The sequence below is a fragment of the Ictidomys tridecemlineatus genome, chromosome 2 (assembly GCF_052094955.1).
Source record: "Ictidomys tridecemlineatus isolate mIctTri1 chromosome 2, mIctTri1.hap1, whole genome shotgun sequence".
Classification (NCBI taxonomy): Eukaryota; Metazoa; Chordata; class Mammalia; order Rodentia; family Sciuridae; genus Ictidomys; species Ictidomys tridecemlineatus.
The window spans coordinates 203438682-203466630 of record NC_135478.1 but is presented as its reverse complement, the minus strand read 5'-3'; the positions used below and the strand labels follow the sequence as shown (position 1 = coordinate 203466630).

At 35.7% G+C, this 27949-nt stretch overlaps 2 protein-coding genes and 1 pseudogene across 2 annotated transcripts in view; 2 read left to right on the top strand and 1 right to left on the bottom strand.

Annotated features, from left to right (window-relative positions):
• The window catches only part of Cdk14 (cyclin dependent kinase 14), a 701075-nt gene that overhangs the window by 34166 nt on the left and 638960 nt on the right, over nucleotides 1-27949 (top strand). The window lies entirely within an intron of this gene.
• Nucleotides 36-27509, top strand: Pttg1ip2 (PTTG1IP family member 2). The gene is made up of 6 exons (XM_040291479.2): nucleotides 36-207; nucleotides 10223-10269; nucleotides 19561-19654; nucleotides 21163-21256; nucleotides 25342-25403; nucleotides 27238-27509. The coding sequence occupies exons 1-6, from the start codon at nucleotides 51-53 to the stop codon at nucleotides 27249-27251; spliced, it is 468 nt and encodes a 155-aa protein (XP_040147413.2). The 5' UTR covers nucleotides 36-50; the 3' UTR covers nucleotides 27252-27509.
• LOC110599040 (large ribosomal subunit protein eL43 pseudogene) lies at nucleotides 23703-24823 on the bottom strand (annotated as a pseudogene).

Genomic DNA, 27949 nt, shown 5'->3' with positions numbered 1-27949 from the left:
CCAGGGACCGCTGCACTCCCACTGGCTAGAGTCGCCAGGCCTGAGGAGCCATGTGCTGGCCCAGGACATGGGGCCAGATCTTCCTGCCGGTTCTACTTTCCCTCTTTCTAGTCCAACTGCTTATCAGCTTCTCAGATAATGGTTTTTCCCAAATGTACAGAAAAAGAAAGGAGGAGAAACAGAAACGAAAGACTTCGATTGAGGAAGGTGAGTGCACCGGACCTGAGGCAGTCTTTCCGGACCGAGCTGTCCTAGCTCACTAAAATGTCCATCTCAGGAAAACTTCCATGGGGGGCCTGGGGTTGTGGCTCAGTGGTGGAGCGCTTGCCTAGCACGTGTGAGGCTCTGGTTCCATCCTCAGCACCACATAAAAGTAAATAAGTAAAATAAAGGTTTTGTGCCCATCTACAACTTAAAAAAAAAAAAAAAGAATCTTTTTAAAAATTTGCATTTGATGTTCTGGGCAAAGTCACTTTTAAAGGCTAGACATTTTTGGGAGAAAACCCGATTAAATTGTACTCGATTTGCTTTGTGGATTAAAACAGGTTTAAATTTGGGAAAGGGATGTTTTTCTCCTTCTTTTGGCATGACCTACATATATCACATCAACTTTATGCTCTGAATAAGCCGCTGAAATTTATTCTAATAAGACCACACTCAATGACCATAATGGCTCGTTTTCCTTAATGTTCTAAGTTCTCAGCTAATAAATTGCTTAATTTGTTGTCTTTTTTTTTCTCCTTAAGAACTAATTATTTCACTTTGAAAGCTTTCCTTTGTTTTCCTCCCCAACTGAAGAAATTTTGAAATGTTAAGAGTCATGCTGAGTTGAATTCATGGACCTGAAAATAAGGTTTATAATATCTTAAATTGGAATTGTATAGATAGAACAGAGAGAGAGAGAATTACTCAGAAAATCTTGGCCCTATAAAGCCAGGATTGCCATTTTTAGGAAGACAGAATAATTACTGCTGTCTCCTTTCCAGAGTATAAAAGAATGCTAGCTATGTGTAAGCAAATCAGTCTTCCTTATTAAAAGCCAACCCACAGCTCTCAGCTTTGTACTGAAATAAGAATCTCCTTTGAGGGGGAGGGAGAGGGGATGGGCAAAGACTGAATCAAAGAAACTATCTTGCTTCCTGTGTCTCATTTTCTCCATAGATTTTTTTTTAATGCTCTTGATCACTTCTAAACACAATCCTAAACTGTATTCCAGAGTCACTATGACCCCTTCTTATAAACATCACCTAGGAGCCTAAACCAAAGGGTAGAAACAAATCTTTTCCTTGGTTGCCTAGCAAAAGGAGTCATATAGTGGAATTTTTCAAAAGACTTTATTAAAATGCTGAAGAACAACAACAACAAAAAAGTAAACGGACAAAACGAATTTAAAAATCACAGTTAACAGTCTGGTCTCCAGAGATGGAAGTTCTGATTCTAGCTAGCTCAGCTGTAGGGCTGACCAACCCTGGTTCATGCTTCTGAGGAAACATCTTGAGTCAGCAAGTCAGGAGCTCCCAGAGAGTTGGCCTCCTAGCCTCAGGCAGGTTCCCCATTGTGCTTGCACTTAGCTTTCCCATTCATCAAGGATCTGGATTCTTAGACATCACACTTTTCATTCCCAACACCTAGAAACCTTCACTGAAATCCTCACCTACACTGCTGCTTGTTCTCTGAGTGACAGGTAACAGACAAGACTGTAGCATTTCCCATCAAGCCTTGAGTTTAGGTAAATATTTACTAAAAAGTGGCTTAGTTTAGTGACTGAACTTGAATTTTCATGTTTAAGTGTTTCTGCCCCTCGCAGAAATAGAATTTGGACCTTATGCAGAAATACGATAAAAAACAATTTTACTAAAAAGTGGCTTAGTTTAGTGACTGAACTTGAATTTTCATGTTTAAGTGTTTCTGCCCCTCGCAGAAATAGAATTTGGACCTTATGCAGAAATACGATAAAAAACAATTCTGGTATTGAAAGGCCTGGATCAAATTTCACCTCTTCCATGATGCCTTCTTTGATCTACCTAATCTGAGGGAATAGTTGATTCTATATTTAGCTGTGCCTCTCTGACAATTCCTATTTCATTCTGAAAGGCAGACCAATGACAAAGACAAGGACAGTGGCTCTTACTGCCTGGACTCACGGCCCAGCTTCATCATTTGCTAGGCCCATATATACCATGGCAGCTTTATTATCAGTAAAATGAGAATAATGTCATCCTCAAGTTGTCACTGTGAGGCTCAAATGAGTTCATACATATTATGCATTCACAAAACTGGTGCATGTGTCATATATATATAATAGTTTTTGGGGAAAAAAAGATGAGGGCAATAAGAATCCCTGAAAAACAAAAAGCAATTGAGACCAGACTGATGGGAAAAAAAAAATCACAAATAGGAGAGGATTAAAGTTCTGGGGTCCTTACAAGGCCAGCAACTGTAAATACAAAGAACCTTAGGGAATATGTAGAGCAACTGTCAAGTGATCTTGGAGCACTACTGCTGATTGCCCATCCACTTTCAATTGTCTTAAGCAGCAGACAGTAGAAACAGCAGAGGCAACTACCCATTATTAGCAATGAATGTAAATTCTTGGCTTAGAAAGCAAGCAAAAGATATATATGACCTGCCTGGTACATATACTCCTTAGTTCCTAGGAGGCCGAGGCAGGAGAGTTGCAAGTTAGAGGACAGCCTCAGCAATTTAGCAAGACCCTGTCTCAAAATAAAAATGTGGGGATGTAGTTCAGTGGCAGACCACCCTAGGTTCAACCCCCCAATATCTATCTCTCCCTTTCTCTCTCTTTCACACACACACACACACACACACACACACACACACACACTCATAAACAAAAGATACACTGACAACACATTGAGCCTAATACCATATTCCAACTCTCTCCCTTTATTATTACTATTTATTATTACTAATTATTACTATTAATGCTATTTCTGCCTCGATAATGCAGAAATAGCATTGATAGTAATAATTAGTAGTAATAAATAGTAATAATAAATTACACCTAGACCTAAAAAATGTTCACACAATCTAGAATCACAAAATCCAATGGATAAAGAACCAACTTATTAAGAAACATTTAATAGATTTAAAAAAATTGAAACTATAAATTCTGAATATATTCTCAAAGAGGATGGAAAGGAAAATATCCCAAAGGAGATTCCTAAGGTAGCAAATAGACCTATATGCTAAAATAGACAGCGAGACTCCATGGATCAGAGAAAGACAGTTTATTATTCATAGCACAGCAAAAAGCAGGAGTGTCAGCATGGTAGTATCAGGTTTTGTTTTGTTTTGTGCTCCCAAATCCTATGGAGCAATACGATGGACCCATATGATAGCTATGATTATAGCCAGTTGTGCTGCAGCTAAGGAACTCAAGGGTAAGAGTTTGTGACTTTTTATAATAAGCAATAAAAAAATTGAGTTTCCTGAAGAGTAAGTAGTTGTGACTATAATCCGATTGTGGTTACCCTGAGATATTCAATTAATTATACAGCTAGATGTAGAATAGTATCAGGGTCAAAGGTGATTAAACCAAGAAATTTGACACATTCAGCAAGAAAATTCAGGGGTACCCAGGGCCTAAGATGGTGGCCTCTCTCAAAACATTAATATTCTCATGGAGATATGCACGAAACAAGAACAAACTATTATGGAAAAGACTAAGTATCCTAAAAATTAAAAATATAAGCAAGATGAACATAGTGAAAGAATAAATTAGCAAACTTAATGATAGAACCATGGAATTCTCATAGAATATAGTACAAAGGTCAAAAAATGTAGAACATGTAGAAAAAATAAAAGAGTTCATGCCAATATTAGTGTAATAGGAATGTTAGGAGGGAGGGGGCAGAGAAATAAAAGAGAAGAAATAATGAAAAAGAATTTACCAAAAACATCTTTACATTTTTAAAAAATGTTTGGTTTGAAGCTAGACTATATAAACCATCGTAAGCAAGTGATTCTTAACTTTAGAAATTATATAAAATTAAAATATCTGGACACCTAAAGAGTCAAAAAGTTTAACACTCCCAGACTCTGTATAAAAAGTATAGTGAAGGCTATAAGTCAGCAAAATGAAAAATGAATCTAAGGGGAATATGTGAAATTTGAGAAATTGTAATAAGCAAAGAAACTAATAAATGTAAAATAATTGAGTCAATAGCAACTTAAATATATCATAGTTCATATAACAACCCCCAAATTAAAGCTATTCAATAGTAATAAAAATTCCATGTGATTTCTCCTCTGAAATCACATGGGGAGGAATTGGAGGAGAGTGAAATCATATTAGGATTTTTCTACAAGGAGAGAATGTATGTCTTAATTAGATAACAATAGAAAGGTGCATATAAAATATCTCTTTTATATATTTTTAATTCTAATTTGTTATATATGACAGCAGAATGCATTACAGTTCATATTACACATATAGAGCACAATTTTTCATATCTCTGGTTGTACACAAAGTATATTCATACCATTCGTGTCTTCATACATGTATTTAGGGTAATGATGTCCATCTCATTCCACCATCTTTTCTAACCCCATGCCTCCTCCCTTCCCCTCCCACAACTTTGCCCAACCCCACTATGAATCAGCTTCCTTATATCAGAGAAAACATTTGACATTTGGTTTTTGAGGATTGGCTAACTTCACTTAGCTATATTCTTCAACTCTGTCCATTTGCCTGTAAATGCCATGATTTTATTCTTTTATTGCTGGGTAATATTCCATTGTGTATCTATGCCACATTTTCTTTATCCATACATCTACTGAAGAGCATCTAGGTTGGTTACACAGTTAAGCTATTGTGAATTGTGCTGCTATAAACATTGATGTGGCTGTGTCCTTGTAGTAAGCTATTTTTAAGTCCCTTGGGTATAGACTGAGGAGTGGGATAGCTCAGTCACAGTTCAATAATAGAAATAGGAGGTGTGACTTAAACTGACAAAGGAAGTGAACAAATAATAGGTTAATGGTATAAGAAACCTTGTAAATGTTACTGAAGAAGGCAGCAAATGTAGCAATATCAATATTTGATGAAGAAGAATTCAAGTTGCAAAATTACTAAGTAGGAAAATAAATGATATTTCATATTGACATATAATAAAATACATCAAGATGACCAATTATGAACCGTTATTCGCCTAACAACAGTTTCGAGTACACACATCAAATGCTGACAGAAATTAAAAGAATATTTGATAAATTCAAAACCACATGAATTCACCTGCCCATGTCCAAAATCAGCATATCAAGTAAATACAACATGAGGCTATGGAGAATTTTAATATGTAAAACCTTCGTATTCAGTTTTTCTCTTAGCTGTTCTCGAAAAAATTCCAGATAACTTTATTTTTTAAACTATTAATTTATTAATTAATTACAATAGCAATAAAAAAGGAAGTTTTGATCTGATATATAGCATAATGTATGTTGATGCTGGGCATCTCTAGGCATTTGAAATTGTGATCCTTCATGGGAGAAAAAAAGAGGACCAAGAATGGAACTTTATGGAGTAGCAACCATTTTGGATATTGGCTGTGTTAAGGAAACTCAAAAAGAATAACCAGAGATGTTTCAAGAGTACTAGGAGATGGGGCTGGGTTATGGTTCAGCGGTAGAGCGCTTGCCTCCCACTTGCAAGGTCCTGGATTCAATCCTCAGCACCACATAATAAATAAATAAATAGATAAATAAAGTTATTTTAAAAAAAGAGTACAAGGAGAAAACAATACTGGAGGCATCATGGAAAATATAGTCATGAAGAAGGAAGTAATCATATAGAAACTAACCATACAAGCGTTAGGTCTTCAAGGTGAAGAATCTGGGACCTGAAAATTCCTTAGAAATAGGTAATAACTGCTACTTTGGTGAATTCATTTATGAATTCCAAAAGTTTTCTGGTAGAATTTTTTGGATTTTTCTAAATATAGAATTATGTTGTTGGCAAATAGGGATAGTTTGAGTTCTTCTTTTCCTATTCATATACCTTTAATTTCTTTCTTCTAATTGCTCTGGCTAGAGTTTCAGGGATAATATTGAGTAAAATTGGTGAAATAGCCGGGAGCACTGACATACACCTGTAATCCCAGCAGCTTGGGAGGCTGAGACAGGAAGATCGCAAGTTCAAAGCCAGCCTCAGCAGAAAACGTGGTGCTAGGCAAATCAGTGAGATCCTGTCTCTAAATAAAATACAAAAATGAGCTTGGGATGTGGCTCAGTGATCAAGTGTCCCTGAGTTCAATCCCTAGTACCTCCTACCCCCCCACACACACTCAAAAAAAAAAAAGTGAAAGAGGGCATCCTTGTCTTTTTCCAGTTTTTAGAGGAAATGCTTTCAGTTTTTTTCCATTTAGAATGATGTTGGCCTTGGGTTTAGCATATATAGCTTTTACATAAATTAAATGCATTCCTATACATCAGTGATGAAGCCACTGAAAGAGAAATTAGGGAAAATACCCCATTCACAGTAGTCTAAAAAAAAAAACTGGGAATCAATCTAACAAAAGAGGTGAAAGACCTCTACAATGAAAACTACAAAACTGAAGCAGCAGGCATCACATACTCAAAAGAAATTGAAGACCTTAAAAGATGGAAAGATCTCCCATGTTCTTGGATAGACAGAATTAACATTCTCAAAATGGCCATACTACCAAAAGCACTATACAGATTTAATGAAATTCTTAATAAAATTCCAACAACATTCTTCATAGAAATAGAAATAGAAAAAGCAATCATGAAATTCATTTGGAAAAATAAGAGACCAAGAATAGTCAAAGCAATCCTTAGCGAGAAGACTGAAGCAGCAGGCATCACAATACCAGACCTTAAATTATACTACAGAGCAATAATAACAAATACATCACTGTATCGGCACCAAAATAGATATGTAGACTGGTGGTACAGAATACAAGATACAGAGACAAACCCACATAAATGCAGTTATCTCATTCTTGACAAAGGCACCAAAAACATACGTTGGAGAAAAGATAGCCACTTCAGCAAATGTGCTGGGAAAACTGGAAATCCGTGTGTAGCAAAATGAAATTAAACCCCTGTCTTTCAAACTGCACAAAACTCAATGTGGGTCAAGTACTTAGACCTTAGAACTGAGACCCTGAGCCTGATAGAAGAAAAAGTAAGCCAAATCTCCATCATGTTGGTTTAGGAACTGAATTCCTCAACAAGACTCCTAAAGCGCAAGAAGTAAAATCAAGAATCAAATAAATGGGATGGATTCAAACTAAAAAGTTTTTTTCCTCAGCAAAGGAAACAATCAAGAACAAGAAGAGACAGCCTACGGAATGGGAGAAAGTCTTTGCCACTTGCATCTCAGATAGAGATTAATCTTCAGGATATATAAAGAACTCAAAAAACTTAACACCAAAAAAACCAAATAACCCAATCAATAAATGGGCTAAGGATCTGAACAGACACTTCATAGAAGAAGAAGAAGACTAGTCAAGAAACATATGAGAAATGTTCAACATCTCTAGCAATTAGAGAAATGCAAATCAAAACTACACAGAGATTTCATCTCACTCCAGTCAGAATGGCTATTATCAAGAATATAAGCAACAGTAAAGGTTGGCGAGGATGTAGGGAAGAAGTGCACTCATACATTGCTGGTAGGGCTGTAAATTGGTGTGACCACTATGAAAAGCAGTATGGAGATTCCTCAGAAAACTTGGAATGGAACCACCATTTGACCCAGTTATCCCACTTCTCAGTTTATACTCAAAGGACTTAAAATCAGCATACTACAGTGGCATGGCCATGTCAATGTTTATAGCAGCTTAATTCACAATAGCTAAGCTATGGGACCAACTTAGGTGCCCTTCAATAGATGAATGGATAAAGAAATACACAATGGAAAATATTCAGCCATGAGGATGAATGAAATTATGGCATTTGCTGGTAAATGGTTGAAAACTGGAGACTATCATACTAAGTGAAATAAGCCAATCCCCCAAAACTGAAGGCTGAATATTTTGTCTGATATGCAGATGCTAATTCACAATTAGTGAGGGGAGAGGTTAGGGAAGAATAGAAGTATTTTGGATTAGACAAAGGAGAATGAAGGAAAGGGGGAAGGAGAATGGAATAGGAAAGATAGTAGAATAAATCTGACATTACTATCCTATGTGCATATATGATTACATGACCAATGTAATTCTACATCATGTAGAACCAGATGAATGAGAAGTTATACTCCATATATATAGATGTCAAAATACATTCTACTATTATGTATAACTAATTAGAAGAAATAAAAAATTATATAAGGCTGGGCATGATTGTGCATGCCTGTAATCCCAGTAGCTTGGAAGGCTGAAGCATTAGGATCATGAGTTCAAAGCCAGCTTCATAACTCGAGGTGTTAAGCAACTCAGTGAGACCCTGCTTCTAAATAAAATACAAAATAGGACTGGGGATGTGGCTCAGTGGTCGAGTTACCCTGTATTAGATCCCCATATATATATATGATTGCATACATATATATACATTATTAATGTATATATATATATACATTACGTACATATTTATGATTTCATACACGTATATTTATCACTATAAAGGGAAGAAAGAAAGAAATAGCTAATACTCCTTTCTTCTGGAACACAACAAAAGGTGAGTTGTCCCCTGATTGGTTTTTCCAGTGAGAGCAAGAATGACTATTAGAGAAGGAGATTGCTGCTTATTTACACAAATGCTCAATTTAAACCTCTTTTATAGACTGACATGAGCGGGGGACTTCACCTCTGCAGTTTATTTTGTTGTTTTGTCCAAAACCTAAGTTCACAGTCTAATTGTGTGAAAAACATCAGATAAATACAAATTAAGAGGTGTGCTACAAAATATCTGATAAGTCCGTTCTCAAGACTGTTCAGGTATGGAAAAGCAAGCATGACTGAGAAGTTGTTGCAGACCAGGATAGATGATGATTGAATTCATTGTGATATCCTGGGTGGGATTTTGGATTCTGAAAAGGACATTAGTGTAAAAAACTGGTGAAATATTAATAACATCTGGAGTTTAGTTAAAAATAGTACATTAATATTAGTTTCTTAGTTTTTACAAGTGTATCATAGTAGTGTAAGACTATAGAAATGGGGAAACTGGGTGAGAGGTATAGAGGAACTGCCTGTACAATATTTGTGACATTCGTAACTCTTAAATTATTCCAAAATAAAAGTTCTAGTTAACAACAAAAGCTATGGGAAGCAAGTGGAGTTTGGAGGATAGTGGCTAAGTCTTGTGCCCTTCCTTTTCCTGCTCCTATCTTCTGGATGAGGCCAGCAATCCAGGGCATGGCAGAAGGTAGAATCTTTCTCTTTTACCTTGCCTTTTCTTTCACTCAGCTTTCTCATACGGACTTCAAGGATACTTTTGGGTTAATGGAAGAAACACTCAATAGGACTTAATTTGAAAACTGAATTGCAAAATTCTTTCCCAGTCAACTCAGATCTTCATTCAATCAGACAGTTTGAAATTAAATGGAAGTGTCTGATTTTTCTTGCAGATCATGTGATCGCTATCCCCCAAATAATAGGCAGAGTGACTTTATTGTTATTATATCACAAAACAACTAGAGCATTAATTCTAGACCCTTTCTTTAAGAAAATGTTAGAATAATATAATGCACTATCAAAATGCTTTTTTTTCCAGTCTCAAAGTTTTCATTCTAGAACTTTCAAATAAGTTATATTGTCTATTTTTTCCATAAGAATAAAAATCTTTATTTGGGGTAACTTTTTAGAACTTTGTGCCAAAGAGTATGGAGAATTATACTTTTTCAATAGTTAAGTTAACCAGGAATGTGTTGGCAAAATTATGCTGAATAACGAAAGAGTTACTTAAAAGAGGTTTCTGAAGTATGATGTTATAAATATATAATGATGTTCCAATTTGTTTTTTCATATTTTTTTGGAAGTTGTTTTTTAGAACTTGGCTAATGGATGTGGGATGATGCCATTTCTTGTTTTTTCGAGTAGCAGGAGGAAATTACAGGATTTAAACAGTGCTGGTGGGAAAAGTATCTGGCTATGTGAAAATAACAAAGTAAAATGTTTTCATATGGATGAATATGGTTTGAAAGAGGAATGTCTAAATGAAATGCACTTTTTTATAAAGTTGAGCAATAAATAGGCTTTTGATTTACATTTTTGTACTTAATTTTTTTTTCTTGTAGCATGTACTCAAAAGAATAGTTGTCAGTTGTGCACAGAAGATAAGAAAGTAAGTTAACTTTCTTATGAGGCAATTGTCTTGGGAATGTTATAAATTCACACATTTATAATTGTCATCAAAAAGTTATGCTAAATGTTGTTTTATACACTTTTTTATAAAGGAATAACTAATAACAGTTACTAAAATCTATTTCTCCATTTCAAATCATGCTTTGAGAGTCTAGAAATAAATAATGGAAATAATTTAGATGGAATATGTACTTTCTTCTAGAATATTATATTTTAGAAAGAAAACAATTCTTGGCTTGAAAAAGGAAATCACACTGAAATTTTGGAAGAAGTTTTGGAAGAAAAGAAAATATGTCTTTTGAGATTCAGTGAATATTTCCTTGCCAATTCTAATCCCTAAAGAATAGAGTGTGACACACAGTTCCTCACTCACAAAGTAGCTAAGGTCCTCTTCTCTGATTATTAAATGTCTGACATCTTTATTCTTCACTTCAGATTTGGAAGAAATTAGAAATACCAGAGGCAATGAGGGAAATGGTATTACTTGTGCCACAGAGAGCTTTGCAGCAACCCTTACAAAACCATTCTAGTCTAATCTATATTGGAGAATTGACTATTAACACCAAAGACAAAAGAAAAAACTCTAATTAGCAAAGAGGACATTCTAGTAATTGGTATCTGTCATGGTGATCTGCACATACCACGCTGTGCCTCTTCTCTTCCTCCAGGTCACTCTTCTGCTTTAATGAGGACTTGAGCTTCTTTTGGCTCATGGAATTCTTGGTCCAGTTTATTCTTGGCCTTGGAAACTTTCTGAAGCCAGAAAAAGCCTAGAAACACTCTATCTCAGTGTCTTCACCTTCTCAACACCATGCATAGGATATCACTATAGGATATCACTTCCACCACATACTCTGAACCCTGCACAATTTACACTGAACATCACTTTCCCATTTCCCGACATGGTACCTACTCTTTGGACTTAACAAGAAAGAGTACTTTTCAGTCCTTTCACCCTCTCCTTTTTCCTTCAAGATTATTGACTCTTTCTTAATGGACTTCCTTCCTTCCTTCCTTCCTTGTGAATTTTCATGGCTGTTCACCTGGATGGAATATTCTCCTGCTTTTTCATTGCTAAATATTTTACACTGGAAATATTCAAATGTGTAAAAATAGAGAAAACAGAGCTAGGCACTGTGGTGTGTGACTACAGTCCCAACTACTTGGGAGGCTGTGGCAGGAGGATCACTTGAGCCCAGGAGTTCAAGGCCAGCCTGGTAACAAAGCAAGACCCCGTCTCAAAAACAACAATAACCTGGCATGATGGTGCACTCCTGTAATCCCAGTGGCTTGGGAGGCTGAGGCAGGAGGATCATGAGTTCAAAACCAGCCTCAGCAAATTAGCAAGGCCCTAAACAATTTAGTGAGACCCTGTCTCTAAAGGACTGAAGATGGGCTCAGTGGTTAAGTGCTCCTGGGTTCCTGGGTTCAATCCCCAGTGCCAAAACAAAAATCTAACAAAAAGTGTGTGTGTGAAGAGAGACAGAATAGTATAATAAAATTTTATACATCCTATACCTCCAAGAATTATCTCAGTCAACCTTGTTTCATCTATGCCCTCCCTCCCATAATTGATTATTTTGAACTAAATAATGATGTAGATATCATATCATTTATTTGTAAATATATAGGTATGTATGTCTAATACATAAGGTCTTTACTTTAAAATATTACAAGTCCATGATCACACCTAGAAATTAACAGTGACTTCTTAAATATCATCAAATTCCCAGGAAATAACCAATTAGCCTTATTTCATGTTTTTGTTTAGTTCAGATATATATGCTGAAACTGACTGCTATATAACTTAAGTTTCTTTTAAACTATTTATTCTTTTCCCTCTGTTTTTTTTTCTTTATTACAACTTAATTGTGACAGAAGCTAAATTGTTTGTCCCATTGGGTTTCCTACAGTCTGGGTTTTGCTGATCACATCCAGGTTCCTCTTTTCCCTGATTTTTTTTTCTTGATACTAGGGATGGAGTCCAGGGTCTTGCATATGCTAGGCAAATTGTCTACCACTAAACTATGCCCCTGGCTCTTTTTAGTTTTATTTTGAGACAGAATCTCCTTAAGTTGCCCAAGCTGGCCTTGAACTTGTGATCTTCCTACCTCAGCCTCCTGAATAGCTGGGGTTATAGGTGTTCTCAGCTGTTCTGTTCTTATAAACTGGTAATTAGATATAGAGGATTAATAAAGTTCAGTTTAATTTTTTGGCAGGAATATTTCACATTGAAAACTTTTATTGAAAGGTGAATGAGGACTGTTGTTTAGCATTTGATGATGCAAGCAGCCAAAAATGATTCTTGCCTGAATCCATTATATTCTTGGGGGTTACAACAACAACTACTACTTTAATAGCCTTGCCCTCTTATTTTTAACCGTGCTGGATCTATATTTCCCAGCTCTGATGGGTCCTTCAGTCTATGTATTCATTTACTGTGCATTGTTAGCTGATTGCTGCTCAAGCATATATCATGAGAATCTGCATTAGTACCATTACAAATTCACAGTTTCTGGGTTCACCTGAGCCCAAATCTACTCAGTACTTGCCTTTGGTTGGCAGCGTTTCCTAAAATTCCCCATAGCAGTAATTTCAAAACTTTGTGACCATCTTTAAAGGTCCAATCTTATCCCACACCCCATTAATCTACATAAAAATAGAGACTTTAGGTATAAACTTCACTCCCCAAATCAATACATTTACTGTCATTTTTTACCCACCCTTACCATTCCTCTTAGAAGATTACTCCTCCTGTTCCCCTACACCTCTCTTTTGAACTTACATACATTTTTTTTAATTGTAACTTGTATCATATAAATTGTTTTTGTTCTCACTTTCCCTCTGTTCTCAGTTCCCTGGACTGTCTACGTTTTAGTCATCTTTGCATCTGTAACACTTCACATATTTCCTAGCACCTGCAAGCATTCAGTAACTACTGAATTAACTCAAGCCATTAGAAGAAGTTAAATAACATTTAGTACACTGTATAATGAAAAAAGGTTGATAATTTTATCCTAAAACTTTTCTAAACATAAGTGTCTATATGGCAATTCTGGGGATATATGTACTTGAATGTAGTTTTTAAAATATTACCAGTACCTCATAGAAATTAACTGAAGGATAATTCCCATAGTCAACATAGAATTAGGGTATCATCTTTTGAAAAAGATTCCCTGTCCTCTCCCGATTTGGAAGGACACAGGCTTTCACTAACAGCTCTTGCCACCTCCCAAACCCCCAGAGAGAGTGCCAGGATTTATAGATGGTAATTCATGAAGCAACCAAGAATACTTGAGTTCTTCTTGGACTAAAAAAAGGATGAACAGATGTTATGATATGTCTGGGACTGTCCTACTTTATGTCCTTTGCTTCATTGACCCAGAGAAATTATTTATACCCACTGCTAGTTTCCCAAAGTATTCTACTTAGAATGATAAATTATATGCTTATCTTTCTTAGCTGTAAGAGAATATTAACTGGATCTAGTCTAAAACTTTTCCTTGAAATTAAAAAGTGTAGGCAGACCTTCTTAAGAGTTAGAATATATTCTTACCAAAACCAAATCCACAAAAAAGCAACTCATTCATAACCCTACCTCACAACACATTAGTCATAAATACACCATGTGAAAAGAAAATTTTTGTTGATATATTCTTCTCCATTATTAATAAAATTTCTAAAGCCATACTGACTAAAACAGGCTAAACACTGCTTTACTTGGATCCTCATTGCTATTTAGAGTTGTTATGCATCACTGTGAAATCCTTTAAATAGTTCTTAATTGTGATGTTACAATGGTGAGATGGTCATAAATAATTTTTATTTTTTGCTAATGAGAGTTATAAGACTGAGTTTTGCAACTGACTTTAAAAATAAGAGTAGATCCTAGGCTTTCTTCATAATTAAATCTTTCTACTTATTGCATCCTGATATGGATTATTAGGACAGAAAGGTGTGAAGTTACAACAAACCTAATGGACTTGTGAATCTCCCTCAGTCTACCTTATCTATTTAATAGTTCAAATAAAATGACCATTACTTATATGTTTGTAAAATATAAATGCCACAACTCCTACCCAACAACGATACCCATTTTGTTATCTATTTTTCTGAAAAAGTATGTGCACATAGGCACAAATGCTTGTGATAGTTAGGACATGGAGTAGGGGAAAGTGAATAGGGCTATGGATCCAAATCTGGATATGCCAGTGTGTATGTGGGTATCACCTGTCAAAAGTCCCTAAGTGGATGGGGTGGGAACCAGTCTCAAGGATTATTTTCCATGGCACTATTCCCAACACCTTCAACACCTTTCCTTAATCTTGGTATGGCACTTCTTCTGAAGTTTGATTTTCCTTGAGAATGTTAAGGCCATTTGTCAGGCTCAGGTTCTATTATTATTATTTTCACCAACTCAATGTCTTTTCTCTTACTCTTTCCCTTTAAGAAACCTATTTTCATTCCCAAGGCTAATCTCTTAGTCTTTGCCTCTATGCAAGCATTCCACTCAGAAACATGCACATTCACAAACTCAGAGCCTTTCTCATTTTCCTGTTGCCTCTCTGACAAATCCAGTCTAAATCCAGTCTCTGCAATGTCTTTCTTTCGGAGTTCTGACAAACTTTGGTGGTGGTGGCGGGGGACACACACACATTAAAAAACCCACTTTTTAAAATAGCTATAGTATTTATTCTACCACTGCTTGTCATGCAGTGTGATGGAATATTTAGCAAACTGTTTTAAAGGTTACCAAAAAACTCTCTATAACCCTAATCTTTCTAGATAGGCACTCATCATTCTGGAAACTTGCTCCTTCCCTGGTGATCTTCACTTTATGCACTGCCCTACTTCTTACCTGGACATGGTTTCCCTTGCCAATCCTTCTTATTTGTATTCCTACCTGAGAGCACATGCTACTACTGTGTCCTCATCCCTGTGCTATCCCAACTGATCATGGCTTCCATGATTATGTAAGTATCAAGAAACCCCAAATTCATGTTCTTAGATCTAACAGCTCCTGGTAGTCATGATTACATTGCTTGATCAACAATTATTCTTGGATAATTTCTTTTATCACCTCAAGCTCAAGGTATCTAAAGCTAGATTTATGATTTTGTCTCCCACAAATATGCTCATTTCCCATATTTCTTTATTACTGGTACCATTCTCCATACCCATATAATAATTTTAGAAATCTCTAGCTCCTTTGCCTTCTTTAAAACATCTGTGGTCCATTCTTTTCTTTCAGCTGATTGCTGGACTTCCCACACCCCTATCCCACTCCTGCTCATCCCTCCAGCCCCTTTTGGTTTATTGTTGTCATTTAATGCTCTTTCATGTTCACCTTTAGCTGCAAATAATTCAGTTGTTAAGATGAAATGCTCTTTATTCTAATATTCAGGACCCATCACAATCCAAGAGAAGATGATCCTTCCAAATTATTCTATACAACTCCACCATAGCAGACTTTCCCTCTTGCCATGTGGCAAGACTTTCATGCTGTCATATCTTCTGTATTCAAGACCCTCCTTTTCTGTACACATTTGACCCACTCCTCAAGACTTAGGCCAAACCTCTCCTTATTCTTTGAAAGAAACCTTGTGTAGTCACTCCAGCTAAAAGTGAGCTCTCCTCTTAATTCCTATTACATTTTGTACATGTTCCAACACTTTGAGAGAATATTCTTTCACTTAGAAATGTATGTAATTCTGTAAAGTGTACATATTTTACCCACCCATTAAATTGACCCTCCAGAAAACAAAAACAGTGCTTTGTACACCTGTAATCTCTTCTGCATCTAACATTTACCAATATATATCCTGTAAATGCTCTTTTTTTGTGTTCAGTGTCCACTGTTTTCAAATCCCCCTTTGTATAATAATACTCATTTTCTATTTCTTTGCCAATATAATATTAAGCCATTTTATACAATGTTAACAAACTACTAAACATAATGGTGTACCTTCCCCGTTTGCAATTTTTTCATTTCAGTGATATTTCTTCATTAAATAGAGATTTCAGTGTCCATATAAGCTTACTAAAACAGGCTTCTACCCTAAATTGGGTACTCTAATTTTCCTAAAGGGCAATTATAATAATTACCCTAAAGCCTTTCAGCTGGCTTCTCAGTTGTTACACTAATAAGAGATGGGAGGTTGGTAAGACTCTTTATATGGGTCTTCTTCCTTACCTACAAGAAAAAGATCCTTGTAATTTGTCCTAAATTATACATTACCAGTCTCAGGATGTTGAATATGTTATAATTTTCCTCTGGACAATGAGTGTGAAGTTGTCATTTTTGAGGACATTTTAGACTTAGTCAAGATAGTTAAGGTATCACATTTTTGTTGTGGTAAGTGGGAGAAGCCAATGCAAACTAATTTAATCAAAAGGGGAATTCACTGGCCCAAAAAATTGGGTAGCCTTATTTCATGTTCAGTTGAATCTCAAAGGATATTATTTGCATTTCTCTTTCCTTTCCTCTCTCCTGTGTATTGACCTCATTTTCTCCCACAGTAAATGGGCATTCTCCATACAGCTGTAGAAGAGGCTGGCTGCCAGCAAATATCTCCCAGTGTCTGTATATGACTCTGAAGAAGAATATAATTGGCCATATTTGGACCTATGTTCAGTCCAGCACTAGCTACTGGGCCAAAGTCTAGGCTACTCTTGAGTGCCCTGGTCAAATGACCACTCTAATAGTAGGAAATGGGTAAGGCAAAAATGACTGACAGCTAGCTGCAGGATCATACAGAATTAGGGAAAGAGTTTCACAAAGGATAAGGGTATGATTATCAGAAAAAGGAGAATAGGAATGCAAAACAGAGAATATTTAAAAAGAAAAGGAATAAAACTACTTCAATCTATGGTATTTCACCCTTTTCCCGGTCAGAACATGAGTATTTTATTTTCGTCATTCCCATATTTTGAAAAGTGCTCCTAGAAAATTAATGCCACTAAGTCTCAACTAAAATTGGACTGACCTCAAGTCACTGTCAAGGTCTAAGTCTGGAATCTCAGAGAGATGTGTTACTCTTGAACTATGCTTGAATATGGCTCCTTAGGCTTTGTTCCTTTGAGCCAGATCAGTTAAATCAACTCCCAAAGACCCAATATTCAATAGAAAAGAGAAAGCAGGATAACAACAGTAAAACCTCTCATTTAGAAGACACCATAGTAGTCAGTGGTCCTATATCATATTGAGTCTATAATATACTCTGTTGAGTTTCCCTGGCTGAGAAGTGAGTTGGTTGGTCACCAGTCTGCCCCACGCTTGGTCTACTGAAACAGCTCCCTTTTCCTTTTCCAGTGTTTTCAGGGAGCCAGTAGAGAGAAGTATAGGAAAGAAAGTCTTCTCTGAGCACTGTGCCGCTATCAGAGCTTCCCTGCTGTGGACTAGGTTACTGGAGCCTGGGAATCAGCTCAGCAATTGAGTTACCACATATTCCTCTCTGCTGGGTTCAAGTTTATTCTGGAAATTTATCTTCCTTAAAACTCTGCTAGACGGAATGGGCTTGATTTTTCAAAACTCTGAGAACTAACAACCAAGACTAGAAGTCTCCCTATAAGATAGTCCTTGAGGGCTGGGGTTGTGGCTCAGCGGTAGAGCACTTGCCTTTCATATGCGAGACCCTGGGTTCGATCCTCAGCACCACATAAAAATATATGAATAAAATAAAGGTATTGTGTCCAACTACAACTAAAAAATAAAAAAGAATGGATAGTCCTTAAATCTAGGTCTTATCTTTGCAGTTTCAGTCTTTAAGCGACAGTCTAAGAATACAAGACCCATTCAGCCTTAGTGGCTTCTGTCCAAGATTTGCTTAAATGACTTGACCTTTGATCTTGGCCAACATTGAAAAAACAAACAAACAAAAAAAACCTTAGCTATCTCTTGTTCTCAAGCAGTGTCTCTGGGGTAGTTCTTTACATTGGGTGAATCATTACCTTTCCTGGTTTTAGGATGTATAGCAAGAGGTGATTGGAAGGGACTTGGAACCACTCTTACAGAATTGGTTACCAGCACAGAGCCAGGCTGCTTAGCTTCCAATACAAACTCTCCTATTTACTAGCCCTGTGACCATATTGCATAAGTCATGTAGTTGCTATGTGCCTTATTGTCCTCATTTATAGAGTGGACATAATGGTATCTAGCACACAAAGTTTTCAAAAGGATGGAGTGAGAATGCATGAAAGACAGAACAATACCTGTCACATGGTAGTTCCTATGTGACAGCCATTTTTACCACTCTGTCCTTTTTTCTTTTTTTTTAATTCTTTCTTATAATAGTTTCTAATAATAGTTTTCACCATTGTGCCTTTTTTTCATTTACTTCAGCAAGGGACTTCAGCTTTCTTATTTACACATGATTACTTGACCACCAATGAGCAGAAGGCAGAGGGAGGTGAGATAAGCCTAATTGATAACACCACCAGGGCCATGGTAACAGAGAAAGATTCCCCAGAGAAAAGAGTGGTTTCTGCAGACAAGGGGAAAAGGAGAGTATTGGAGACATTTTAAAAACTATCTAATGCAGCCCTTATTACTGCTTTGTGACATAGTATCTTGGGTTTAAATGCAGAGTCTGAAGATCCATGCGATTTTTCAGTGGCTGTTTGTTAGCAAAATCCCATGAAGATATGAAGGATTCAGGAAAACAAGGGACGAGAGCCAAGAAAAGACAGGGTCTCAGCTAAAGCCCACATTTGCCCTGAATCATGGACAGCTCTTGAGGAAAAAGAAAAAAAATTCAGGGGCTGGGGCTATAGCTCAGTGGTAGAGCACCTGCCCCTCAGGTGTGAGGCACTGGGTTCAATCCTCAACACCACATAAAAATAAATAAATAAATAAATAAATAAGGATATTGTGTCCATTTACAACTTAAAAAAAATCACATAGCAGAATTGTCCCCGACTTAGGCAAGGATGCTTATGGTTTTGAACCCCATACCAGTCAGTTACTGGTCCAGGGTGAGGATAATCTCAAGAGCAAGATGATCCTCATCTACCAAAGGGAGTCAATCAAGAGCAGGAAAATTTGTGAGTCAATCGCAGACAAAATTTATTGCTGCTGAGGTTTGAGTGCTTGGGCCTGGTAAAGAAGACATGGGAAGGCCACCAATAACATGTACTACAAATAATAAGCCATGACGATGATGATGGCTGTTATTTATTGAATACTTACTGAACTAGTAGTGAAAACTTACTGTGATTGGATTATCATATGTGGGCACTGCTTTGATTATTATTATTTTCTTTCTAAATACAGTGTATTTGGTGCAATGAAGAAAAGGTTTGCAAAAAATTTTGTTTTCCATTTGCTGGGTGTCCATTCAATTCTATATTTTGGTCAAACTGTAAAGGTGAGTTTTCCTTATTTAAATTTATATGTACTTTATTCCACCAACTTGCAAATAGTAGTGATTTGCTAATTTGAAGCATTTAAAACTATCCTGTTTACTTTATTTTTTTTTTAAAGAGAGAGTGAGAGAGGAGAGAGAGAGAGAGAATTTTTAATATTTATTTTTCAGTTCTCGGCGGACACAACATCTTTGTTGGTATGTGGTGCTGAGGATCGAACCCGGGTCGCACGCATACCAGGCGAGCGCGCTACCGCTTGAGCCACATCCCCAGCCCCTATTTACTTTATTAAAACAGCAAATCCAGAGATGTACATCAGTGCTCCCTAGACCCATACATGCTTATTGGTTGTTTCCAGCCAGTGTAGATTCAGATTATGAGCCACCATTTCAACTGGTGGATGTCTTGCCATCTGACTTGTTAAATACTTTAAATTTTATTTTTAAAAATTTCTGAGGTATGATATTCATAATCTAGTTCAGGGAGGTTTGTATTCTTATGTTGTTTTTGTATTCCAAGAGTTTCTTATAAGCGAGTTCTGGAACTAGGATATCATTGAGCCCAATAGCACTATTATAACATATTTCCTCAGTGAATGTAGTCTATATTGAGAAATGCCCTTCAAAACCAGGACTCCCTAAGACTTCGCAAATGTCAATCATCCAAACATCTTTAAGTCATATTTGTACTGTCAAACTTTTGAGATGTTCTATAGAATGTATCAAGGTAGGAAAATATATCTGTATCTTTAAGCTTTCCAAAAGTTTGAAACAAAGACTTTCCATCTGAAAACCCAACTATATGAGAGAACCCATCCAGAACAACCAGCTATCTCTTTTTTCTTAATTGAAGTGAAAAGATACAATTTTGCCCTCAAGTCCCCAGTGACTTCAGGTACTATCAGGTCTATGTAAAGCACAGGTGCTTGCAGTTTATAAAGAAGCATTTAGTATGTATTTAGTATGAATAGAAACTCAAGTCTCCAATTTCATATTTTTTCCCTCCTAGTTTCATTTTACAATATAACAGTACAATAAGCTGCATAGTAGAGAGGAATAAAAAGTTTGTGAGAGTTAGAAATCTTCTTTCTTAGCAAGCCTGGGCTGAGTTTTTGATAATGAATCAAACAAAAAACCACATCATGATGTCTATGTGCATCCTTATAGAGTTAGTAATCTGAAAGATCTGCTGTTTTATCTATTGAGAAAGTACCAAAAATGTAATTCAAGAAAAAATAATGGAGAAAAATAAATGAGAGCCTTAGTCATTTACCAAAATAGAGAAGATTTAAAGGTTACCTCCTTTTAGCACCCAGATTATTTTTAGATGTTGGTGATTATTGTATTAAATGCAGTTTCATTGGAATTTGTAATACATGTTATTTTATCATTATTTTCAATAATGATTTGTAATGTGTATCTGATAGTCACATTACAAATGATAATAGAAAGGATAAAGATGTAAGAAATATTTTCTATTATTAAAATATATTTCTTTTCATATGTTTCAGTTGACATGTTTGGAATCGTGATGCTGATACTCACAGGAATATTATTGATAGCTTTTCTGTGGTATTGCTGTGCCTATTACCATTTTATGCATGAGTATGTTTATTTTATCCTTGTATTCTTATGTTGTTTTAGTATTCTAGGAGTTTCTTATAAGCAAGTCCTGGAACGAGGATATTATTGAGTCCAATAACACTATTATAATAGTTATAATGAAATTATAGCATAACACTTTGGAATACTATCAGTGAAGAGAATGCTAAGCTCATTATTAGGAAATGTTTTATGTTTTTATGTCATAAAATAATATATCCACACGGTAAGGATAAGTTAAAAAGTACAGAAATTATAGCTTGAAAAGAAAAAATAATTAATTTTCCTATTTCCAACAACTTCTTTCCAGATATTATCCTCTTAGTTACAAATGTCAATCATCAAAATATCTTTAAATCATATTTGTACTGTCAAACTTTTGAAATGTTACATAGAACGTACTTTGTACTTCTTTTGCTGGTTACTTCCTCTTATTTGAATTAGATGGTTATATCTTCTTTTCATGACTTCTTTTTTTTAAAATATATATATATTTTTTAATAGTTGGACACAATACCTTTTATTTTATTTATTTATTTTTATGTGGTGCTGAGGATAGAACCCAGGGCCTCACAGGTGCTAGGCAGTGCTCTACCGCTGGAGCCACAACCCCAGCCCTTTTTTTTTTTTTTAGTACCAGGAATTGAACCCAGGGGCACTCAACCACTAAACCAGATCACCACCCTTTTTAAAATTTCATTTAGAGACAGGGTCTCACGAAGTTAGTCAGGGCTTGCTAAATACCTGAGGATGGCTTTGAACTCAAGATCCTCCTGCCTCAGCCTCCCGAGCTGCTGGTATTACAGGTTTTTCATGACTTACTGACTTTACATGCTATTCATTGATTCCCCATCATGAAAGTTGAAGATTTTATCTTTCACTATCAATGTATTTTTTTATTATTTTGTTGTTAGTAGATAATATCATCTTTTTATTTGGAGATTTAAAATTATTATTTGTCATTGTTTGTGCTTATTAGAACTTAAGATCACTAATATTTCTTCTGCTGGCTATCTTGTGGATGGACTTTGAATAATCCATTTAACCTCTATTTTTATATCTCAGTACTTCTCCCATTATTTTTAAAATAAGACAATTTGATCCCCTGTATTTTCTTACATTCATCCTTTCCTTCTATCTCTTAAATCCTGTCATTAATTTAACCCTGTCAAATGTGTAATATTTATGTTGTGTCCTGGGCTATAATTATCTTGAAGTGCTTACTCTATGGTTTGAGCATAATTTTTTTAAACTACTTAAGAGATTAAAACATATTATAATGGTTTAAATATTGTTCACTAAGGAACCAAAGTGGAAGTAGGAAACACAATGCTATACTACTAGTTTGCATTGCTTCAAGGTGTCAAGACCAAGTGGATTCTCTTTTCTTATTCTCCATTTCTCAAGATCATGCTGCATTTCAGCTTGCTTCATTCGTACACTGTGACTTTTCAATACAATTTCTGAATTTTCTGCAGTTTATAACTATTTTAATTATTTCTTGTTAAAAATCCATGTATGTTTATTCCTACCACTTTGACCATTTGTCTTGTACTTAATAATATGTTTTCATTTTCTTCCAATGGGCATTCTTCTGAAAGTCCTCTGACATCAGGTTCTAACGTACAAAAATTAGTAGAATTCTATTGATTATTCTACTGAATTAGGAGAACTTTTAGGTTCTCTTATCATCCTCATTTTAGTATTTTTTCTCTTCCTATGGTACTTTATCATGTAATTTTGTTTCAAAAGGAGTTTGCCAAAGGTTTGGAAAATAATTCTGTAGTTCATATCTGCCTATAAATTTGGGTTTTTTCCCCTCCTAATGCTCAATATGGTTTTATTTTCTTTATTCAGATCATATATCTTTTATAAGAAGGACCCATAGATAAGATAGATAGAACCAAAGATAAAATAGGTGTCCACTAACAGGCTTAGGAAAAAATATAAGGACTGCCTAAATATTCTGCTTGTTTAAGACCTCCATTTTTGTCTATAAATTTGTATTTCTCCAGCTTCAAGATTTTCTGTTCTTTCCTTGTGAACATATAAGGACAAGATAGGATAAGATAGAACATATTCCTTATTCTACACCCCACCTGTGCCTCCTTATTCTTTACCTCTAAAAAAAAAAAATAAGAAAGGTAGGGAAAGAAAGAGCTGTTGAACACATTACATTGTGGCAAGAGGCTGCTTTTTATTTACTTTTATTTTTTATATTTTACTTCCAAGATCCTGACTTCTTGTGTAATCATTTTCTTTGTATTTATGCATAAAGTGGCAAATTTTACCCCTAAGAGTAGGGTGTTGAGCAAAGAGCCATCAGCAAAGCTTGGGGAGAGGTTGTTTGTTTTGCAGTACTAGGGATTGAACCCAGGGGCGCTCTAGCACTGAGCTATATTCCCTGTCCTTTTGTTGTTTTTATGTAAATTAGCCCATTTATTGTAGGCTAGGGATGTCTCAAATGGTAGAACTTCTTCTGGTTTTTCAATTCCTTCAGCCTTCTGATTGCAGACTTGACTGTGAGAGTGGAAGTGGTGTTGTAGGTCCAGGCATCACCAGCCACTGTTTTCAATGCAGGATCAGCACTGCCAGATCCCCACAGTGGGTCTCCTTCATCTTGGTTTAGACACAGAAGGAGCAGGTGTACTTGGCGTGCTGGCTGATTTCAAATTTCTTAACCTTTTCTGGAGGGAGGCACCGTAGTGGGTCCCATATTTACTAATAATTCCGACCTTCTTGGTGCGTTTAGCCTTGTCGCTGCGACTTAGGCCCCAGATGGAAGAGCCCCAGATGGGAGAGCCCCAGTCCTTTTTATTTTTTATTTTGAGACGTATTTTCCCTAAATCGCTGACACTAGCCTTGAACTTGCGATCCTCCAACCTCAGCGTCTGAGCAGCTAAAATTACAGGGAAGATTCTTTAATCTACAATTCAGAAGAAAAAAACATGAATCCTCTCTGCAAATACGGTTCAACAATTGCACTTAATTTTTGTTTAACTTAGTTATTCTCATACCATCTCTTCTGTTTGATTTTGTACTATAGATATTCTAGGCCTTGTTAATTAGGTGGAAACTGTATTCTGCTAGAAGAATTTATCCTATTAAGGATTTATTGTACAACCAGAGAAGTGGAAAATCGTGTTCCATTTGTGTACTATGAATTGAAGTGCCTTCAGCTGTCATTATAACTAATTAGAACAAAAAAAATTTTTTAAAGATTTATTGTACTTTAAAATCCAATGATCTTGGTTGGCTTCTGGAAGCATCAGTCTGCTGGGCATGCAACTCAGTGGTAGAGTATTGCCTACCACATGCAAAGTGCTGAGGTCTATCCTCAGCGGTGCAAAAAAGAAATTTTTTTTTTTAAATTCCTTGTAGAAACATCAGTCTTTCTTTTAAATAATACCCTTAAATGACTAATGAAGCATCAAAATATTGATTGCTGATTTGATATAATATTCTTGTTTTCAGCCATATAATTATAAACTCTAAAGCACATTTAAAAGTTCTAAATGTTAAGGGAATATAAATATTTGCCCACATACTTGGTGCCTCCTTGATTCTCATCTATTCCTTCTGAAAACCTTTGTTAAATACTCATTATGCACTAGGTAGTATCTGTCATTAAGGATGTAATGATAAAAAAGAAAGATCAAGGTCTGGGGTTGTGGCTCAGAGGTAGAGCGCTCACCTACCATGTGTGAGGCACTGGGTTCAATCCTTAGCACCACATAAAAATAAAGATTTTGTGTCCACCTATAACTAAAAGATAAATATTTTTTTAAAAAAGATCAAATCCTTTCTTTCACAGAGTTTACATTCTAGTAAGGGGATACAGAAAATAAAATAAATAATTGTTAAATTTATTACTAATTATTGATATTTTAAATGACATTCCATTTATTTTAATTGATTTTTTATAATCAAATGCTTTAATTCTTCTGTGGATAGATAAAAAGAGAATTCTATATTATAAAGCAAGGAAAACAAAATATTATATAAATGTACTCTAGCTAATAAAATAATTTTAACCCTAACTATTCTGAAAATAAGCCTAATTCTACATTCACCACTATTTTGAACAGATACAGAGCCAACATTTATTCAAGAGGAGTAACGGTTCCTGTAAACACTTGGGATGTTGGTGGCAAGTACTTCCATTTATTTTAGGGGATGTCCTGGGCCTTTCCAGTAACTGACAGTTGAAAATTCCTTCCTTACTTATTCTACCATCAAAATTAAAGTATGAATGGGAAACTTAACAGCAGATTTCATTGTTCTCATTTCTGAGACATACTCTTATAACTTCAATAGCTACACTAGAGCTGGTAAAAAAATCACAATTTTGATGGAGAAGTGTTAAAATTTTTCAACTCAGTTGGGGATGTAATTGCTTCCTTTGTTCCTCAATTCATACTCAACCCAGAAAACTTAACAAAAACGACCATTGCCTTAAGGAATCTTTGCACACTTTCCCTAAATTAATTCACTTCATCTTACCTATTACCTTAGGTGACCCAGTGTCCACTCTTCAACTCAATTCTTTAATCTTTCTCTTAGTTATAAGGCTGTCCCTTACTCAAGACTCAACTCTTGGCTTCCTTTGGCTCATCACCCAGTTCCTGGGCCAGCCTATTGCCACTTTGCTGCTCAGGCTCAGATCCCAGAGCCCCAATTGGAGTCAGAACTGTGCCCCAATCCCACACCACCTGTTCATTTAAATGGACCTCAAAAATTTTTAGATAATATGATTGAGGAAAGGGTGCTATAAGGTCCTTTATCATTACCACTAGAAATAACTTTAGGGGGTTGGAGGTTACATCTAGATTATTATGGTGTTCTGGATCACAGAGGCAAATGCTAAAAGCCTGGAACCACATTTTAGGTTCCAAAATTTGAGTGAAGAGCAGAGCTAACCTTGAAGGGCAAGGATGAAATATTGAGCACATACACACTCCATTGCCAACTCCTAGATCTTGTTATGTAGAAATTGTGTTGGTGATAATGGAATTATGAGATGTTTCAGAAAGCTATTTCAGAAGAGGAGCTAAAGTGCAGGCAATTGCTACTTTTTCGCAGAGGTGAAATCAAACCAGAAGACTACAGAGAATTTACTTTATTTAAGGGTTTTTTTCCCCTCCATTTTAAATTCCACGAGAATTTGTAGGAGAAATGGTTGGAAAAGAACACAGGGTTGTATTCTTCTTTATTTTAGGTAGAAACAGCTTACAGATAGAGAACCATTAGTTATATTAGATCCATTATAAGGAATAAATGGTAATCGAATTCACAAGGCAAGATTATTTTCTATACTGCATTAAAGGGTTAATAAGGGAAACAAAATCTTGCAAAAGGAATTAGGAAAAAGATGAAAAAGCATGAGACAACAGTGTCATAGAGATCAAGAAAAGATGGTCTGAATGTGGAGGGAGACTCAGCATCTTTTGGAGTTACAATTGGCAGCCTATTTGCATATGATAGTCTTAAAAGTGCAAGCCAGAACTAGGAGACTTCTGACTTGTGGAGAAGCAAAGTATGGAACCTATAAGATGTTATATAGTGTGTGTGTTATTAATCTGTGATGTTCCTCATTTACAAAGGGAACAATTTTCCAGGAGAGGTAGTAATAGCATTGCTCTTCATCCTCATTTCTTTCCTAGAAAATAAATTCAGAAGATGATTTGATAAAAGTAGAGATTCACTGATTATGCACAATTTTTTTTTCTCACTGGAGACATCAAGTTTTGGGTTTACTTCAAATATTTGACCTTTTTTTCTTTGTCAAATTCACACCCAAGGTGATACTTACTTCCTTCAGGCATTTGAGCCCTAAATATTAAAATAACAATAAAATCTCAGAGTAGAAAAACTTTGATTGTCTATCAGTATTTTGTGGTTAACATATTTTCAAATTAGGTAAGTTTTTGTTGACTTTTGCTAGAAAGAATTAGAAAAGGTCAACTTATTTTCTCTTTTCATAGGATATGAGGAATAGATAACAGATCTTCCAGAGAAAGAAGAAGTGTCTTCAATGGTAAATTTCCCAAAGAGGATATCACATGAATTTCCTGCATGTAATCCACCCCCCATCTATTAAACAACTTTGCAGGAATGGAATTTGCATTATTAAGAAAGAAAATGGGAAATTAAATCTGTAAAATGTGGACAAATTTTCAATACCTGAACATTTAATAAAAGATGGCAGAAAATGAAGATACAATAGTGCCTAAATAAAGCTGTTTTAGAAATCTGAGTGTGGTTAGTGTAGCTAAATGTTGATTTAGGTTGTCTTTCCAAATACCAGCACTTCTTTTGATTTTGCACTAGTTCATTTGTTTTTACTGGAATCTTTACTATTTCTATTTTTTTCTAACTTTGCCCTTAATTTGTTATTTTCCAAGTTCTTTGATATTTAACTTTAGGCTGGTTTTTTGAGAGTCTTTTTCTTTAAATATTTATTTTTTAGGTGTAGATGGACACAACACAATGCCTTTATTTTTATGTGATGCTGAGTAGGGAACCCAGGTCCCGCCAGGGCTAGGCAAGCGCTGTACTGCCGAGCCACAATCCCAGTCTTTTTCAATGTGGTTGTAAGCGCACAGTACACAAGTGATGGAGGCAGGAGGAAGCAAACCTCAGATCAGCAAGCTTTCCTTTATTCTGCAGTGAAATCAATCCATCAGGAACAGGAGG

What these genes read in the sequence shown, in the direction of transcription:
- Pttg1ip2 (XM_040291479.2), top strand. Translation starts at nt 51, where the DNA reads ATGTGCTGGCCCAGGACATGGGGCCAGATCTTCCTGCCGGTTCTACTT. An exon ending in TGTGCACAGAAGATAAGAAA is followed by an intron (nt 10,270 to 19,560) that starts GTAAGTTAACTT and finishes TTCTAAATACAG; the next exon opens with TGTATTTGGTGCAATGAAGA. An exon ending in TATTACCATTTTATGCATGA is followed by an intron (nt 21,257 to 25,341) that starts GTATGTTTATTT and finishes TATTTTGAACAG; the next exon opens with ATACAGAGCCAACATTTATT.